This window comes from Perca fluviatilis, chromosome 20 (assembly GCF_010015445.1).
Source record: "Perca fluviatilis chromosome 20, GENO_Pfluv_1.0, whole genome shotgun sequence".
Classification (NCBI taxonomy): Eukaryota; Metazoa; Chordata; class Actinopteri; order Perciformes; family Percidae; genus Perca; species Perca fluviatilis.
The window spans coordinates 19149869-19167325 of record NC_053131.1 but is presented as its reverse complement, the minus strand read 5'-3'; the positions used below and the strand labels follow the sequence as shown (position 1 = coordinate 19167325).

The following is a 17457-nucleotide window of genomic DNA, read 5'->3' as shown; positions in this document are numbered from 1 at the left end:
TTTTTCAACAGGACAATGATCCCAAACACACCTCCAGGCTGTGTAAGGGCTATTTGACCAAGAAGGAGAGTGATGGAGTGCTGCGCCAGATGACCTGGCCTCCACAGTCACCGGACCTGAACCCAATCGAGATGGTTTGGAGTGAGCTGGACCGCAGAGTGAAGGCAGAAGGGCCAACAAGTGCTAAGCATCTCTGGGAACTCCTTCAAGACTGTTGGAAAACCATTTCAGGTGACTACCTCTTGAAGCTCAAGAGAATGCCAAGAGTGTGCAAAGCAGTAATCAGAGCCAAGGGTGGCTACTTTGAAGAAACTAGAATATAAGACATGTTTTCAGTTATTTCACACTTTTTTGTTACATAATTCCACGTGTTCATTCATAGTTTTGATGCCTTCAGTGATAATCTACAATGTAAATAGTCATGAAAATAAAGGAAACGCATTGAATGAGAAGGTGTGTCCAAACTTTTGGCCTGTACTGTACATTTATTTAATTACTGTACAGTTTTAAGTGTCTTTACTTTAGTATTTCTAGTTTATGCTACTTAATACTTCTATTACTCTACTACATTTTAGAGGAAAATAATGTAATTGTTTTTGTCTATTTAACACCTACAGATACTGGTCACTTCACGGTTGAAGATTTTACATAAAAATAACATCATCAGATTGTAAAATGTGATGCATTATTACAGATTAAACTGCCCAACAGTATATAAGGTATTGATACACTTGGTAACAACCACCAATTACAACTTAAAAATAAAAAATAAATTCCAGTACCCTACTGGAATGCAGTATGGAGTTATTTTTTATTTATTTTTTATTACAAGTACATTAACAGTTTGTATACTGTCCATACTAGAGGCATATGCAAATATATGTATATATACAGTATAATATATAAATAAAAAACGTGATACCAATTTAAATTAGTGTATAATCAGTCTATGATAAATTTATCAAAAACAAAAGTCTTAATTGCCTTCTTATTTTGAAGTTCTCTTATAGTGTAGCCATATTGATGCAGTTCTTGATAGAAATGTCCAAAGTTTGGCGTCTGCCCATTTCTTCTTAAAAAAGTGGAAGTTTCCCAATAATAAAATACTGTACAAAAAAACACATTTTTTTTCTCCATCTTATTACCTTTAAAACATATAAGAATGTTTTTATCCTGAAATTAAATTTTTTGCCAGTTTTACTTCTTACAAAATGTTGAACATCAACCCAAAATATTCTGGTAAGTTATTACATGCAGTGATAAAATAAATTAAAGATTGTTTCTTCTTCTAGTTCACAGAAAGTGCAAGAATATTCAATACCAAGTATAAATCTCTAATATTTTTGCTGGTTATATGTCATTTCCAATTTTTCGAGGGAAACATTTTATCTGTGTTATTAAGACAATAGTCTTAACAGCTAGTCTCCAACTAAGTTACCCAAATGTCCTGCCATTTAATTTCTCATTGAAGCGAGGCCCAAAATAATCTTCCTGAGGCAGAGTTACAGCTTGTTGTTTATAATTGATGTATTTATTTGAGCATTTATTCTTTGTAATGTCAACTCCTCTAAGGAATAAATCACTATATGGATCGATCGTTGACACTTTGATTACCAAACCTCTAATGTCATAAATTAACTACTTGTGTGTACAGCGTCACGTATTCCCAAGTATGCTAAAAGCGGATGTTTTCCACTCGCTGCCCTTACTTCCGGGTATCTAAGCTAACTAGCTAGCTGTCCAGACGACAAACTGAATTACCTTGTGACAATGACAGCACTAGCATAGTTGACTGAGCTGGCTGAAAATGAGGAGCATAGTTTTAATTGCCTTGCTGGTTCCTTGTTGGGTCAACAGTGCAATTAAATCAAGAGTTAATACGGAAGAGGATCACGAAGAAAACCCCGAGTTCGGTAAGCAACTTAGCAAGCTAACGTTAGCTTTAATGTTACTGCTAATTTAATGCTATTTGTGCTATGTTTATTTCCTGTAATTATCAACACTGACATTGGTCCCCGTATGTTTTATAAAACATTGCCAAATAAAACCACATAATTCAGGCTAGAAAGCGGATTAAAGTATTTGACAGTGTTAATGTGGTGATTTAACGTCAAATGAACAAACGCAGTTTTTGCTTGGTCGTGTCGTGTGTGACCATTATCGTCTCACCATGTGTTCCAGATGCTCTGAACTCCATCCTGTCAGATTTTGAGGTGCTCCCATTGTCAGGCCTCCAGCTGCACTCTGTAAGGAAAAGGGACGTCCACACCCAGTCTCACCTGGAGCGCCTGGTGAGCTTCAGGGCCCTGCACAGGTACAGAGCCTCCCTCGAAGTACAGTTGTTTTGATCTTTCGAGTAATGGACATCTTTCCAAGACCATTAAAATAAAACTCACACGCCCATGCACATATCGAAAAAGTTATTGGTTGCTGCAGTGTTGTAGTCGAGAGACCACCTAAACCGAGACCAAGTCATCACCAAGACCAGAGTGTATCGAGACAAAGTCAAGACCAAGACTTTGAGCGGTTGAGACCAAGACCAGACCAGTGCCAGACAGCCGGAGCTTGTCCTGTCTCCTGCATTCACTTTATTGGGAGTGCGTGTTAAGGGGACGAGGAGAGGGGTTTAACAGTTACACATTTCAAATTAGAAATGAGTGAAGTTATTGGTTGCATTTGAAGCAGACAGTTTTACATCCAATCACAGTAATGTATGTTAACACATACAATTAGACAATGCAGAGGCAGCTTAGTGATATCCCTGCAGTTGTGGTCTTGAAATAAAATCCAGAGACCTTTTTATCCGGGACCGAGACAAGACCGAGTTAAAATGTGGCCAAGACCGAGACCTTAAAAAAGTGGTCTTGAAACCGGTCTTAAGACCGATCTCGAGTAATAAAACACTGGGTTGCTGTAATCATTCCTGTTGTCCATACTGCAGATCACGAGTTAGCGGATCTCCAATGTAAGGTCCAGCTCACTGTCTGAAGTAGGTATTTTCCAAAATTAGTCTTTTGAGTAGGAAATTCCCTCTCTGTCCATTGCAACTCAGAAAGAAAACACTGTCAACAGAAACAAAAAGATGGAATTTCTTTTTTTACTTAAATGACTTTGGAAGATACCCTCTTGATAAATTGCTAAAGAGTCATATAGGCCTCAGCGGATATTTGCCTTTTTGCACAGAACAAGGAATGTGGATTTTTATACCCCTCCCCATCACCTATATTGAAGTCAGGCTGAGAAAGGATCGCTTCACAGCCATTATGGACAGGACGTAGAATTACATTTACAGCGACCAATGTCGATGTCTTATTGATTATTGCATCAAATAAAGAGACATTATCCCCAAAGTATTTTTTCCTTTTTTCTTTTTAATGGCAGTAAAACACTAAATTCAATGTGACTCCTCACAGTATTGACGGCATGCCAACATGTTTAGGTTAATGTAGATATTGTGCTTTGTTTTTTCTTTTTCAGAAATTTCAAGCTTTACTTGACCACCAACACAGACCTTTTCACTGACAACTTTAAAGCGGTGTTTGTTGATAAACATGGAAGCGAGGAAAACTACGATGTTCATCTTCAGAACTATTTCACTGGACATGTTGTAGGTGAGTGAGTAACTTCTAGGTTTAGGGATTCACCAATATGTTTTTTTGGAAATGAGATTTATTTTTTTTCCCTGATCCCACATTTCCCAGGAGTCTTTGTTTGCATGTGCAAAACAAGTAAAGCTTAACAGACAAAATTATTGTTTTTAAGACCTTAATCTGAGAAATTCTGATCAAATAATTGCCACTATTTGCCAAATATGAGTGATAACTGAAATGTTGGGCTTATGCAGATACTGCTATATTAAGATGATACTGACTGATACAATAGTATGTTACTTTACCATTGCAACTTTTACTTGATAGATTACTGGATTTAGTCTGCATATGTCAATATTTTAATAAAACTAACCTGATTTGTGTTGTGTTTGCAGGAGAGGAGAATTCACGTGTGCAGGCACACATAGAAGGAGATGAGTTTTCTGCTCACATTCTAACTGATGCAGCAGAGTACAACGTAGAGGTAAGAAGCTAGGTGGAAAATCATCATGTCTGTAGAATCTAAATAGAGAGGGTAAGTGTAAGACACTTAAGCCATTTCATCCAAGGAATTTGACTTTGACAGTTATACTGTGATGGTATTATCAGCATTACTAAAGCCACAAAGAAATCAAGAAAAAGCCAATTGTACACTGAATGCTCCCAACAATATTAATTTGATATAGTAGTAGCTGATGTAAAAGATTGTAGAGTAGGAGAGGTAGGCAGTTTTATGTCTTGTAGCCCAGTTTATCTCATGAGAATTTAACTGTTCTAATGTACCACATCTATAGTGTAGGTATGTCAAAGAACAGTATGCAGCATGTTGTAAAGATTTGAAAGTGACATATATGCTCTCCTAGCCTGACAAGCCAGACCCACATCGAGATGTTGGGTCTGGGAACTCACCATTGACAGGGCTCAATCCTTAGGGCGGGATAAACGGTTGTCTTTCAAATTCTCTCTGCACGTAATAGGATAACTCTACAACCAGGCAGAGCAACGAATAAGGTAGCGAAGGTAGTTGATTAAACTTTGGCCATATCCGGTTGGCAAAACTCCGAACACGTATTCCTTTTTTAAGAATGATTTCTGTGCCGTTCTTTGTTCTTTTCTCAAAGAAAAGCTTAACTCCAAGTCTTCCAGAAGACCGCTGTTCCCAGCAGCAGCAGCCATAAGCCCGCCCACCGACTCTATACACAATGTGATTGGCCTGACCAGTGTTTGGTTTTTCCAGCTTCACTAGACCCCCCTGGCTGCAAAATAAATTTGCTGCCGCTAGGGTGCGCCTAGATTTCTAGGTTAATGCTCTCCAGAAAATTGGTTTTAAAGTGAAACAATTACAGTGAGGGTAAATTCCTGAGCTCAATTCAGATTTTATTATTTTTTACATCCAAAAATGGTTAAACAGTGTATGAGTTGTAGCTCTATTATTGTTCTACTACACGTTTTTTGTAAGGGGGCCATACGCCACTTCATTAATACAGTATCTGTCCTTTTTCTTGTTGTCATTCCTTGCCTATATATTTTTTTTTCTGCTTTTGATTAAATGTTTTTTTTTCTCCCAACCCTGTCATCTCCTTGTGACCTCTCTGACTCCTCTGTTTTGTTCTCTAACTCCACCTGTCTTTCTCTGGCCATCCAGCCCCTGTGGAGGTTTACAGATTCCCCAGCTGATGGCAGGTTGCTGGTTTATCGCTCAGATGACATCAGGAATCTGAGCCGCATCGTCTCTCCAAAAGTGTGTGGTTACATCCACGCAGAGGCTGAAGAGCTGCTGCCAGAGACTGCCAGGGATTTGGATGGGCAGGAGGAGGTGGACCAAGAAAAGGGTGAGCTGAGCTCACTAGGGGTGGAAAGTCTTGCAAATGTGTGTGTATGTGGTCATATTTGTAGTGGAAATGTGTAGGAGGGTTGAAGATCACAAATCTGGTGAAGCCTAGTCTCTGTGCTCTTGTTTGTGCATTGTAAAGAGTAGATAAGAGTAGGAGGATAACAACGGGGAAGGAAGGAGGAGGCTGTAGTAGTTAGACAAAGGATGTGGGTGTTAGATTCTGTAACAGTCACTTTTAATAAAAGCCTTTTTATCTATAAAACCTAGCCTAAGTTATTCACATATACACTGCTGACAAGTGGCTATTATGTAACAACCAAATGCTTTTTGATTCTTTTGTGCAGCTTTGGAAATGTAAAGCATGTAACAGTGATAATGTGCCAGAGATATCTAACACACCTCTCACTGGCTGCTGGTTGAAAGCACTCATTGGGGATATGAGTTAAGGTGAAGGTTCTTATGGAGGAGGCATTAAAATTCATGGATGCTCTGCTGCCCAATGAGATGACTCGGAGTCGTCACTGGTCTCCCACTTCTTGTTGTGGAAGCCAGGGCAGTGCACACTCACACTTCTGAACAGTGTACAGCCAAGTGTATGATGTAATGCTCAAATGGGACGTCTTCCTGTTGTCCTTTTCTGTTATTCTTCAACTACTCATTGTTTGAAGAGTTTAGGTCGTATGAAGTTATGAGGCGTCTCTTCAGATTTTTGAGATTTTCTGTGACTGTGAGATAAAACTGATCTTTACTTCCAGCTTCTAAAATGTGAGGATTTGAAATTTAATATATTGGTATAATTTGTGTCAAAGTTAAACTTACAATGTTCAAACAAATATAACTCTTGAGAAACATGCGTGGATAAACATTTCACATTATATTATGTCAGTGAAATTGAACTTGGCTCATTTTATTAATAGTTTTGAGAACCACTGTTATAGACTAAATGATTATTGGATTTTTTGAAGAAGAAAAAACTATTAATATAGGCAACAATTTATTGCCTATGAGAATTCTTGTTGGTTGCAGCCCTAAGCATTACCTTTACAAAGTTAAACTTTGTATTGCAGATACTTAATAAGCATCACTTAATTTATTTGGAAAAGTCAAGTTATGTGGTAACAGATTCAACACAATTGTCTGTATAGAAGTGAAAAAAAAAACTTGAGTGTACCCCAAATACCTCTGCTCTAGCTGGGTAATTGTGTGTGTGTGTGTGTGTGTGTGTGTGTGTGTGTGTGTGTGTGTGTGTGTGTGTGTGTGTGTGTGTGTGTGTGTGTGTGTGTGTGTGTGTGTGTGTGTGTGTGTGTGTATTGTGGTGTGGTGTGTGTGTGTACGTGTGTACAGTAGACCCCTTAATACTTCCTTTAATGCACTCTACTATAAATATAAAATGCTATTTTATTCTGGCTTGAAGAACAGAAGCAGAATCAGTTCACTGGCAAACAAAAAAAAGACATGCTGCTAAATGTGAAAATGAGGGCAATTAACAATGCAATACTGGAGCATGGCCTCGTTTAACTTGTTGATGTATCTATCTTTATGCAAGATTAGTCGACTTTTTGAATATGGCAGTGCTTAAAAAAACTGATCATTATTATTTCTTTTGTCTGCCTGTGACCATTGTTCTTTCTCTACCCCTTCCTGTCTCTCTTACTGCTCCTGCTACTTCTCCCTTGTAGGGTCCCACCACAGAGAGAAGAGACAGGCTCACGATCACAAGAAGAATACCTGCCCCTTGTTGCTAGTTGCAGATTACCGCTTCTTCAAACACATGGGCCGCGGACAAGAGAGCGTCACTCTCAACTACCTGGTCTGTCTTTACGACGCTATGTTCAAAAGTAGTGCAGAGAGATTTCACCATCTAAAGTGTTAAACATAGGGCATTAAGTTGAACAGAACTAGAGGAGAATGTATAGCTTTATTTTCGTTTTTTTTGATTTCCACATTTTAGTTTTACGTCATTAAATTGACAAATCTATAATCTATCAATATGTCTAATATAACCATATTTTTTGTTGTTTTAATATTGTTATATATTTCTGTATGTTGATAATTCTTGCCTCCTTCTCTCTCTCCAGATTGAGCTGATTGATCGAGTTGATGACATTTATAGGAACACAACCTGGGATGATGAATTCAAAGGCTATGGGGTCCAGATCCATCAGGTGTGTGTGGCTGGCTGTGTGTTGAACTTCATTGTAATATGGTTCAGTCTGACTTGCAGCATGATAGCTTTGTTTTACATTGTGTCACTCCCGGAAGTGAAGCTGAGAATATCACTGTCCCTCAGTGTGTTTGAGGACAGCATTCTAAGGAGGAACTGAAAGCTTTTTGTGTGTGCCCTGTGGGGTAATTTAATTTGTTCCACAGGCTTTGGGAATGAATGGATACACTGTTTGTCATTTTGTGAGTCACGGGTTTTCTCACTGAAAAGATATGCACTTATTTAGCTGCCCAGAGTTATGTTCCAATTTTCTTTACCATACATGTCCAAAAAAACTTGTAATGCGCCTTTTTATTTATTTTATTTCTTTTTTAAGAAAATGTTTATGGCTTTAAACCCCAAAACATGATACTGACTGATTATAAAGCGAGATTTATGTGTCTGCATAAAATCTACGCCGTGGCTACGCACGTAGGTACGTGGAGACACAGACCTACGCCGTAGCCTGACGTGCACCTCTCGGCCGTGGCTTGGTAGCGTTGCATTTCCCCCGACTCATTTCCTGGTTCTCCTTCTCCATAAACAACATTAAATCATTGAGAGGGTTAACTTTTCCTGCTACAGATTTCCGACCGATCTGAAACACTTTGTTTTAGAGTTGCTACTCGCTCCGAAGCTAATCGCCGCCACGCTCTACCCCACACGAACATGCCGGCCCTGCTGTTGATATCAACGCACACACCAACGCACAAGTATAAACTTCAGGCCACTTACGTAGGCTACAGCGAAAGCTCTGCGTGGAGCCTCCGCACAACCATAAATCAAGCTTAAGAGTCACATGGTCCCCTCCCCCTATGCATTACAGCTTTGCTATTACAGGTTCAGGGGCACTCCTGACACGCTATGTTGCAGTTCAATGTAAAATCATTTCTAATTCATCTGTGATTTGAGGGGCAAAATAAATTGAATGTCAGTCTTAAAATCTGAACTATGAATTGTTTCACATAACATTAATAATGAACCAGTACACTAAGATTTTTTGAATGCTTTGAATACAATTTGATGAATTGTTCATAAATTGAGTCTTTGGTTACCTTTCTCAGATTATCATAAACAAGGAGCCTACAAAGCCTCCCCCTGGCCAAGCTGGCACCGGCTGGGTCCACTATAACATGGAAAACAGCCCTGTGAGTGGAAAGGCGGTCTGGGACGTAAAGAGACTTCTGGAGGTAGGAAAAAAAGACGGAGAGAAAGATGTATATGAAGAGAGGGGAGGTTTGTGAAATACAGTGGGTCATTTTTCGTTCGTTAAAGTGTACTATCAAGCTGGACCTATAGAAGCTTATCACAGATATATCGGGTATGTTGGCCGATAAGTAACATGAAATGCCAGTGTAAGAATATCAAAGAATATCATTTGGAAAATAGGTTGACAAAGTTTATGTGAAATGTCCCGCTCAGTACAAATCTTGGTTTAAAAAAAGTAATAAAAAATATTTTGCTAACGCTGCGGTTTATCCTCGTGGTGTCAAGAGTTTAGTAGAAACAGGAAGTAAAACTGACTTTGTCATATACAAATGTTGGCAGATAATGGTTCTCCTTTTATCCCTCAGCAATTCAGCTCAGACATAGCTGATAACGCCTCCACTGTATGTCTGGCCCACCTGTTCACCTACCAGGATTTCGACGAGGGCACGCTAGGGCTAGCGTACGTGGCCCCCTCCAAACCTCAGGCACTGGGTGGCCTCTGCCCAAAACGTAAATGTGTGTATGTGTGTGTGTGTGTATATATATGTGTATATATATATGGATAGATAGATAGATAGATAGATAGATAGATAGATAGATAGATAGATAGATAGATAGATATTGCAGTATTAATGAAAATGTGTGAATCTGCTAATAGAAGTTGGACAGACTGTCATGAATACAGATCAGAGAAATGCCAAAAAAGGACACAGAAGTGTGGATTAACGGTTTAGTCGAGCCCTGGGCTTTTGTAAAGCAAAACGGATACTGACATGTTGATTTTGTCCTTTTGTAGCATACTACCCATCTCACTCTGTAAAGAAGCCCAGTTACCTCAACACAGGCCTGACCAGCACCAAGAACTATGGCAAAACCATCCTAACAAAGGTCTGTTTTACCTCGTCTATCAATCCTCTTCTTTGACAAATCTAATTACTAGGTGTACTCTGGTTTTAGCCAGGAAATTATGCAACATGTCATCCTGCCAAGTGTAGGCTCTTAAGTAGAGCAGACACACCTTTTTTTGTGTGGGTGTTATGAGTGATGATGTTAACACAGTTGCATTTTGACACCTTGGTAATCAGTATATTGCTGCTCCTCAGCACAGTGTACAGTTAAGTCTCAAAGCATTAATGTGAGCTGAGATGAAGTTTGGGGTTTGCATCTGTAGCCTCTATGATATTATGCATGTTTTTTTTGTCCGTGAAATCAGTGTTAGGAGTAGGAGATGCACATAGTGTCAGTACTGCATTTGTTGCTTGGTAGAATTTTTAGTTTTTGTGTGATTTGTTCTTGATTGATAAAGTAGTAAACTATATGTTTTAAATGAATCACTCTGGTGTGTTTGTGTCCCATCAGGAGGCAGATTTGGTAACCACTCACGAGCTGGGCCATAACTTTGGAGCAGAGCACGATCCTGACAACATCGCTTACTGTGCTCCCAGTGACGACCAGGGCGGGAAGTTTGTCATGTACCCTATAGCTGTGAGCGGAGACCATATCAACAACAAGGTACCTTCTGAAATAGTGAACAAGTAAAAAGTGGTATTCGAACTCCGACATACAGTAGGTACAGCAGAATCATTTATTTTCTTATTTAGCACAAGCTAAATTTACAAAACAAGACAGGAAAAAAAGTCTATCAATATTGGTGGGAATGATGCTACAACCAAATCAAACACAATCAGTAAACAACAGAGGAACCATTATACTTAAAATCAAGACCATCAAGAAACTGCTAGGAATATAACTTGACACGTATTGGGATACGCTGCGGTCATGCCGCAAAGTGTGATATGCAGTGTGAATTAGTTTCTTAATCTACAGAGTGTTGGATAAATGTGAGTCACAGTTGTTCCAGTGAAATATAATGACAGGGAGTAAAAGTACTGTACCTCCTCCGCCATTGGCCTTAACAGCTAATATGCATATGACTTTAATGTACAAAGTGCTACTGTTTATCTGTTGTGACTTGTTCTAAACTTGAAGCCAGACCCTCTTGGAGAAATCTTGAATTGCATCAGAATATAAATTCATGCTTAGTTTTGTCAAAAAGAATCACCATCGTTTCACTGACTTTGTATACATTTAATCTATGCAACCATTTATTTGAGTAAATAGCTGTTGATATTTCTTTTTGCATTAAAAATACATTTACATTGGTTATTATTCTAATATTTAGCTTCATAGCAGTCTTTTGTCACACCTCCTTTCACAGTTGAGCATAAAGCATCCACTCGTAGTTAATATCTAACCTTGTCTACCTTGCCTTCCCCCCTAAAGCGCTTCTCCAACTGCAGCAAGATCTCCGTAGGAAAGACGTTACGTTTCAAGGCTCCCGTGTGTTTCAAGGAGAGGAACAGTAAGGTGTGTGGGAACTCCAGAGTGGAGGATGGGGAGGAGTGCGACCCCGGGCTACTCCACCTCAACGAAGACCCCTGCTGCTCAGCCGACTGCAAATTCAAAGGCGGTGCACAGTGCAGGTATGAGATCCAAAAGACGGATTAATTGAACAAAACGCTATTGTCAGGTCTGAAACGCACTCAAACATTGGATAAATTGGACCTAAAATGGCAGAATATTGTTGTGGAGCACACACATTCACGTCTCTGTTCTCTCCACAGCGACCGAAACAGCCCTTGTTGTAGGAATTGCAAGTTTGAGCTCGCAAGAACGAGGTGCCAGGAACCCATTAATGCTACCTGTAAAGGCATATCCTCCTGCACAGGTGAGGGCCTCCTGCTGGTCGAACACGAGAACTGCAGCGATCACTGGAATGCTGTTTGCTGTGGTGTTCGGTACCTTTTTTTTTGAATTGATAAACTAAAAATTTGTATCTACCTTTCCTTCATGATAGGCAACAGCAGTCAGTGTCCACCCCCTGAAAACGCTGCTGACGACACAGTGTGTGTGGACAACGGCCGGTGTCTCAATGGAGAATGCAACCCTTTCTGCGAGGCCATGCAGAAACTTAAGTCCTGTGCTTGCAATGGTAAAGAACAGTTAATTTGTCACAAGATCACAACAGTTTTAAGTGGATTGTTGTCTAATATTGTGTATCCTGCCAGTCTGGAAAAAAAAAAAAAAAAACAGGGAAAAAAGAGAGGGGGAAAAAGGGGGGGGAAAAGGCAAAATCAAGACATTTGAATGATAGAAATTGAAATCACACCTGGAAAAATGTTTCGTTGAGATAATTAAAAAAGTAACCTTTCATTGATGTATTCAGGAATAGTTTACAGTTGTTACACTAAGATAAACTCTCAGGAAGACACTAGATATGTTTTTATATTTGAACTTCATTCAAGGTCATTTAAAGGATTATTGAGTTGATGTGAAAAGTCTACAAGCCCCAGGCTTATGAAACCATTTAAAACGGTTAAACAAACTCAAACATTTAAATATTGTATATAACAAACTCAAAATTGTCACAAACACAACAGGATGTTTTCAGATGGCAGTGGCTTATTAAAATCGATTTTAAGAGATGGTTCAAAGGTCTGAAGGAATCTTTTAATTTCTGCTCTGCAAAATAAAGTGAATGTGTGCACTGAAAGTGTTCATGGAGGGTATAGTTGTTACAATTTCGCTAACGTATAAAACCGTTGATCCCCTCTTCTGTTTGCAGAGACGGAGAACTCCTGTAAAGTGTGCTGCAGGGGAAAAGGTGGCGCCTGCTCTCCCTTCATCCAGACCAATGGCAGTTTTCTTTTCCTTCGCAAAGGAAAACCCTGCACTGTGGGCTTCTGTGACGGGAACGTGAGTCACTAAATCTTTTATCTTTCCGATGTACAGACAGGCTTCCAGCCGATCCTACCATGTTTCCATCATGTTTAGTTTTTAGTTCCTATAACAGTCCAGCTCTGAAAGCTCTTACAAAATTGTATGAATGTTACAATGAGTTTATTGATTTAGCTTTATTTGGCTATTTGGAGAGTGTCAACTTTCTCTTGTTAAAACAGGGCAAGTGCATGAAACAGGTGCAGGACGTGATCGAGAGGTTGTGGGATTTTATCGACAAGCTGGATATTAACACATTTGGTAAGTTGGTTACAACAGGCCACTCTGAAATATAATCCACCCTATGTTCATGTGTAAAAAGGTTCCCGAAGCAGACAAATTAGTATTTGAGAAGTCTGTCTTTTGTTTTACAGTATATTGTTGACTGTAAGGGCTGAGTCAAGGTCTTGCTACTCTCCTTACCTTACCTTGTCTGTCTGTTCTGTTGTCTCTACCACCATCTATGACCAACGTCCCCTCTCCATCAGGGAAGTTTCTGGCTGATAACATAGTGGGCTCTGTCGTGGTGTTTTCACTTGTCTTCTGGATTCCTCTCAGTATCCTGGTTCACTGTGTGGTAAGAATCTGTTGCACACCATTTTACACTAGTTCCCAGTGTCTTTAGTCTGCCAATAACTGCTCCTTTTTGGATTCTGTAGCACTTTGGTTGAAGGCAGATCTTTTCTTTACAGTAATGACTTTACTTATTTTACTTTGTCAAATGCTGACAGTCCTGACCTTTTTTGTGCATACTTCTGCAGGACAAACGACTTGACCAGCAGTATGAGGAGAACACAAAGTCCTTCTATTACCCTCCAAGCGTAAGTTTTTCATCTCTCAAATGCCCATATATGATTGTGCACTAGCCTTGCTGCCACACTGACCAAACTAATACAATCCCACATTGTTTTTTAAACACACTGACCTCTTTAACAAGAGATGGAGAGGAGAGAATGAAGGTTGATTGTTCATGTTAAGATATTTGCCTTTTTTCTGAGTCTGTGTCTGGATCCCTGCATGATCTGTCACCATTACACTGGGTGCTACAACACACGCTCAGCAAAAGTCCTGCTGAGAGGAAAATACGCTTAAATTACCAACAATACAATAATAATTTCCTTTTTGCATATTTACCACCAAATGTATCTCTGCTGTTTGACAGTGGTTTAAAAAAAAAAAGGCTTAGAAATGTAAGAATATTTGCTAAAAATCTAAAAAAATTGTTTATGTATTTTTTTATTTATTTAGAAAGGCCTTAAAACATATTCTGTCTCAATCAGCGTTTTACTCTGAGAGGAGCAGTATTACATGAACCCAACATAGTGTGCTGAAGTTAAAACAGTTCCCATGAGAAATCTCTGTATTTGGGTTTGTGTCTGTTCTCTTTTCACTGCTTTAAAGTGCCTAAGCTTAACTGGAAAAACGCACTTTTTGTGCACCAATCGGGTTTTGGCAATATTTGAATTAAAATCTGACAACAGTTGTGTGCTTGTGCTGCGGGCAATTAAATGTGATCAAACCTCAGCTGAGCGTTTGAGTTTGAAACACTTGATAGTGTCCATTTCAAAACTGTAACTTTGATTGTTGCTTAGTTTAGTCATACATATTTAATGTTATTGAGATATATGCAAGATTTGAAACCAAGTTATCTGTTAAAGAAATGCTGTTTGTGGCATCACAAGAGCTTTATGCCTTACTTTGTAATTTGACAAAGTGTTTATTGTCCCTTTTGACATTCAGTATGCGCTACTAAAAAACATGTATACTCTTAAACCTAATAAAAATGTGTAACAGCATCCCCAAGACAGTCCTGAGAAATCTGGTGCTAAATTGGCTTGCAGTTTTGAAAAAAAAGGGTGAACGCAGGACACAAATGGATTCAGAATCTGCCAGTAAGGGTTTCACTGTCACTGCCAGCGTCGAGCTCCAAATGACCTGTCCATCACTCTTTGCCTTGGCCCTTTCCATTCTCATTGGAACTGCAGCAGATGGTGGAAGTTTGTAGTAGAGCTCCCGCCATAGGTGAGTGCGTGTGCCATGGCTTGGTGTTGCGTTGCCATTGAGTCCATGAAGATGCATGGTCAGTAGCCCACGTTTGGGATACTCCTGCGGTCACTTACTCCTTGATGTAATCACTGATCTAGTTGCACATTTCCAGCCCTCACACTCACCTGCGTCTTTCATCTGGAGAGATAAAATGAGTGAGGCTTAAACTAAAGCTGATTAATGTGACTTTATAACTAAGTGTGCTCCTCTGCACACAAGTTGTCTACACAGTCATATCTGATCAGAAATTACCGCAAGAAAGCAAGATTGCATTTAAGGAGTATTCAAACAGAGAGAGGACTGAACGGGTTGCACCTTGTTGTCTTTTGTGAAATCGGATGCGTGTTTGTCAGCGTTTTTAATTTTGCATCTGCTGTTGTTCAAAGCCACAACATGAGTAGGGTAATGTCCTTTAGGTGGTTGTTATTTTTATTTACCTTTTTCCTTTTTGTAATGGCTGTCCGCACTGTTTTTTTTGTTTTGTTTTTAGGTTTAATTGGACACACATGGAGACTGAGGGTACATTCCTCTATAGGCCTTTGTCATGGCAGACATTTTGACTTATGATAGCAGGAAAAGCAGAGGAGCATCTAATAACATTAGTGATGGCTTAATTCCATTTAGGTTTGAAAGTAAGTCCTGCAAGTGAGCCAGCATGCACAATGTCAGGGCCCACATGCTCCTAAATGGACTGCAGCCATTATTATTAGCTACACCTCTGTTTGACAACACAAAATGTCCACTGTGAGAAACCTTTGTTTACTCATTCCCATTTTTAAAGGGGGTATTGGGGATGGCAATGGGAGGGAGATAGCAGATAGCTATTATTAAATTTCTGATAGCATAATGGAAACGGCTTCAGGGTTTTGATTAACTTATTTCATGATGTTAAACCGTGAAGATTTGAGCAGAATGGAGTAAAAAGGGAATGGATCCCTCCTCAGTCAGAGATGGTCAGCTTTGATGTGCTTCAGTCTCACATGTAGTTCTCGCTCTTCAGAGTCAAGAAATGCTGAGCAACCTCGAGTCGGCGGCGGTGCGCATCGTCAAGCCTCCTCAGCCTCTCTCATCCTCCGTCGGCCGGACCGCGCCCTTCTCCCTGCCCCCTCAGCAGCAGAGCCAGGTCGCTGCCTCTCTCGCGTCCAGCACCAGTACCCAGGCCCCCGACCCGAGCTACGGCGCCACCCAGGACAGCGCAGGGGGGCCGCGGATGGACACCATCCAGGAGGACACCAGCAGCGACTCTCACCTGGGAGAGGAGTGCCTGTCGGACGATTTCACAACCGCAGGAGCCTGCTCGTCGGCTACGAAATCCTCCTACGAGGATCTGACAGAGCAGAACCCCGCAGCCAGGGACCGGCGGCGCCTCAAGAGGCAGGACTGCTTTGAGGCGGACACAAAAGAGACTGAGTGCTGAGATGAAATGACCAGTGCTTTTTGTTTAAAAGCAACAACACTTGCAACACATACCTGATGTGTGTTTAAGGGAACATGCAAATAACATGCAGTGTCATTAAAAAAAAATGTAAAATCCCAAATCAGACGGCAATTGTTCAAAGGTAATAGCATACGTGTTTTACAGGTCAGATTTGGTGTTAAACAGAACAAAGGACAACATGAGATGTGGATATTATTCAGTCAGCTTCAACTTGGATTGAACCACCACACAGATTATACATGAGAAGTCACTATAAGAAGTAAGTAGTTACTGGTGAATTCATGTTTTTGTGGATAAATGGTTTCTGAATATGCATTATGAAAACATACACACAAAAACATAAAACTGACACACATAGATCCCAAAGCTCTATCCAATTTGGCCAGTGTGTCTTGTTAAAAAAAAAAAAAAAAAAAATTTAAACTATGATTGTGGATTATAACTTGAAAAAAGAAATGTTAACAGCTTCAGCCTGGCCTTTTCTCTCCTAAATGCTCGTTCAAAGTACTGTCTTCATAGCACAACAGTTTAACAGTCAAATTATGTAATATATTATTAATTGTGTAGTTATTTTACCATAAAAAGAAAACATTTTGGTGTGATCTATTAAGCAACAAACGTTGACTTAAACTGAGTTTTGTCCTAAATCTCTGTGTCATAACTACACTTGGAAGTATTTTTTCACGTCACTGGAGCATTGAAATGCGTTTTGTTTTTTGTTTTTTTACATGTTCTTAATGTGCTGTGTCATTAATGGTTTCTTTTTTTATTGTAGGTTTGTATAATCTTTTGACACCTTTGTACTTATGATGCAACATTTTAATACTGTGCAGGGACAAGTGGTAGTCTACTCAGTATTTCATTTGTCTGTCCAGCTGTTGAAACTTTAAGAGGTTATATCGTGTGTATGAAACATGGTGCCTTTTCTGATTTAGTGCCTAACTGTTATGAGTCAACTTTGATTTCTGTGCAAAACTTCCAGTAGTTGAACATGAATCTGGACAATCTGGAAATTAATAAAAAAAAAAAATTCCAAAGGTGCTCAAATGTTATTTATACGCTTTGTTTTCTGTCCTTGTGCCAATGTGACTTGTGCACCTCACTGTTATTACATGCTGTCTCACCACTGTTGCCTGCTGTGTCACATGTTAAAATTGTAAAATATGTATTTAACTGTAGGTCAAGAAAAAAAACCGTGTAGCTAACAGTGACTACTGGGTAGATGTGAACGGTTACACAATGAGCAGATGTCCTGTGTCATATTCTGATTATGTTTATTCTTAATGTTTCTCTCTTTAAGTTCCTTGCTTGCATTACCTACACACACCTCAAAATAAAAATCTTTGTGCATTTTAAATGT

At 39.5% G+C, this 17457-nt stretch overlaps 1 protein-coding gene across 2 annotated transcripts; it reads left to right on the top strand.

Moving 5' to 3' along the window:
- The first annotated feature begins 1685 nt into the window (after nt 1-1685).
- Nucleotides 1686-17454, top strand: adam17a (ADAM metallopeptidase domain 17a). Of its 2 annotated transcripts, XM_039785076.1 has the most exons (20): nt 1686-1913; nt 2182-2314; nt 3478-3611; nt 3986-4074; nt 5236-5422; nt 7104-7234; nt 7503-7589; nt 8692-8817; nt 9202-9346; nt 9633-9724; nt 10196-10348; nt 11120-11319; nt 11461-11564; nt 11694-11828; nt 12462-12592; nt 12796-12874; nt 13102-13190; nt 13375-13434; nt 14599-14635; nt 15660-17454. In XM_039785076.1, the coding sequence occupies exons 1-20, from the start codon at nt 1808-1810 to the stop codon at nt 16046-16048; spliced, it is 2607 nt and encodes an 868-aa protein (XP_039641010.1). In that variant the 5' UTR covers nt 1686-1807; the 3' UTR covers nt 16049-17454. The 2 variants fall into 2 exon arrangements, with proteins under 2 accessions (XP_039641010.1, XP_039641011.1); XM_039785077.1 differs by lacking the exon at nt 14599-14635 and having other exon boundaries at nt 1687-1913.
- The last annotated feature ends 3 nt before the right edge of the window (nt 17455-17457 follow it).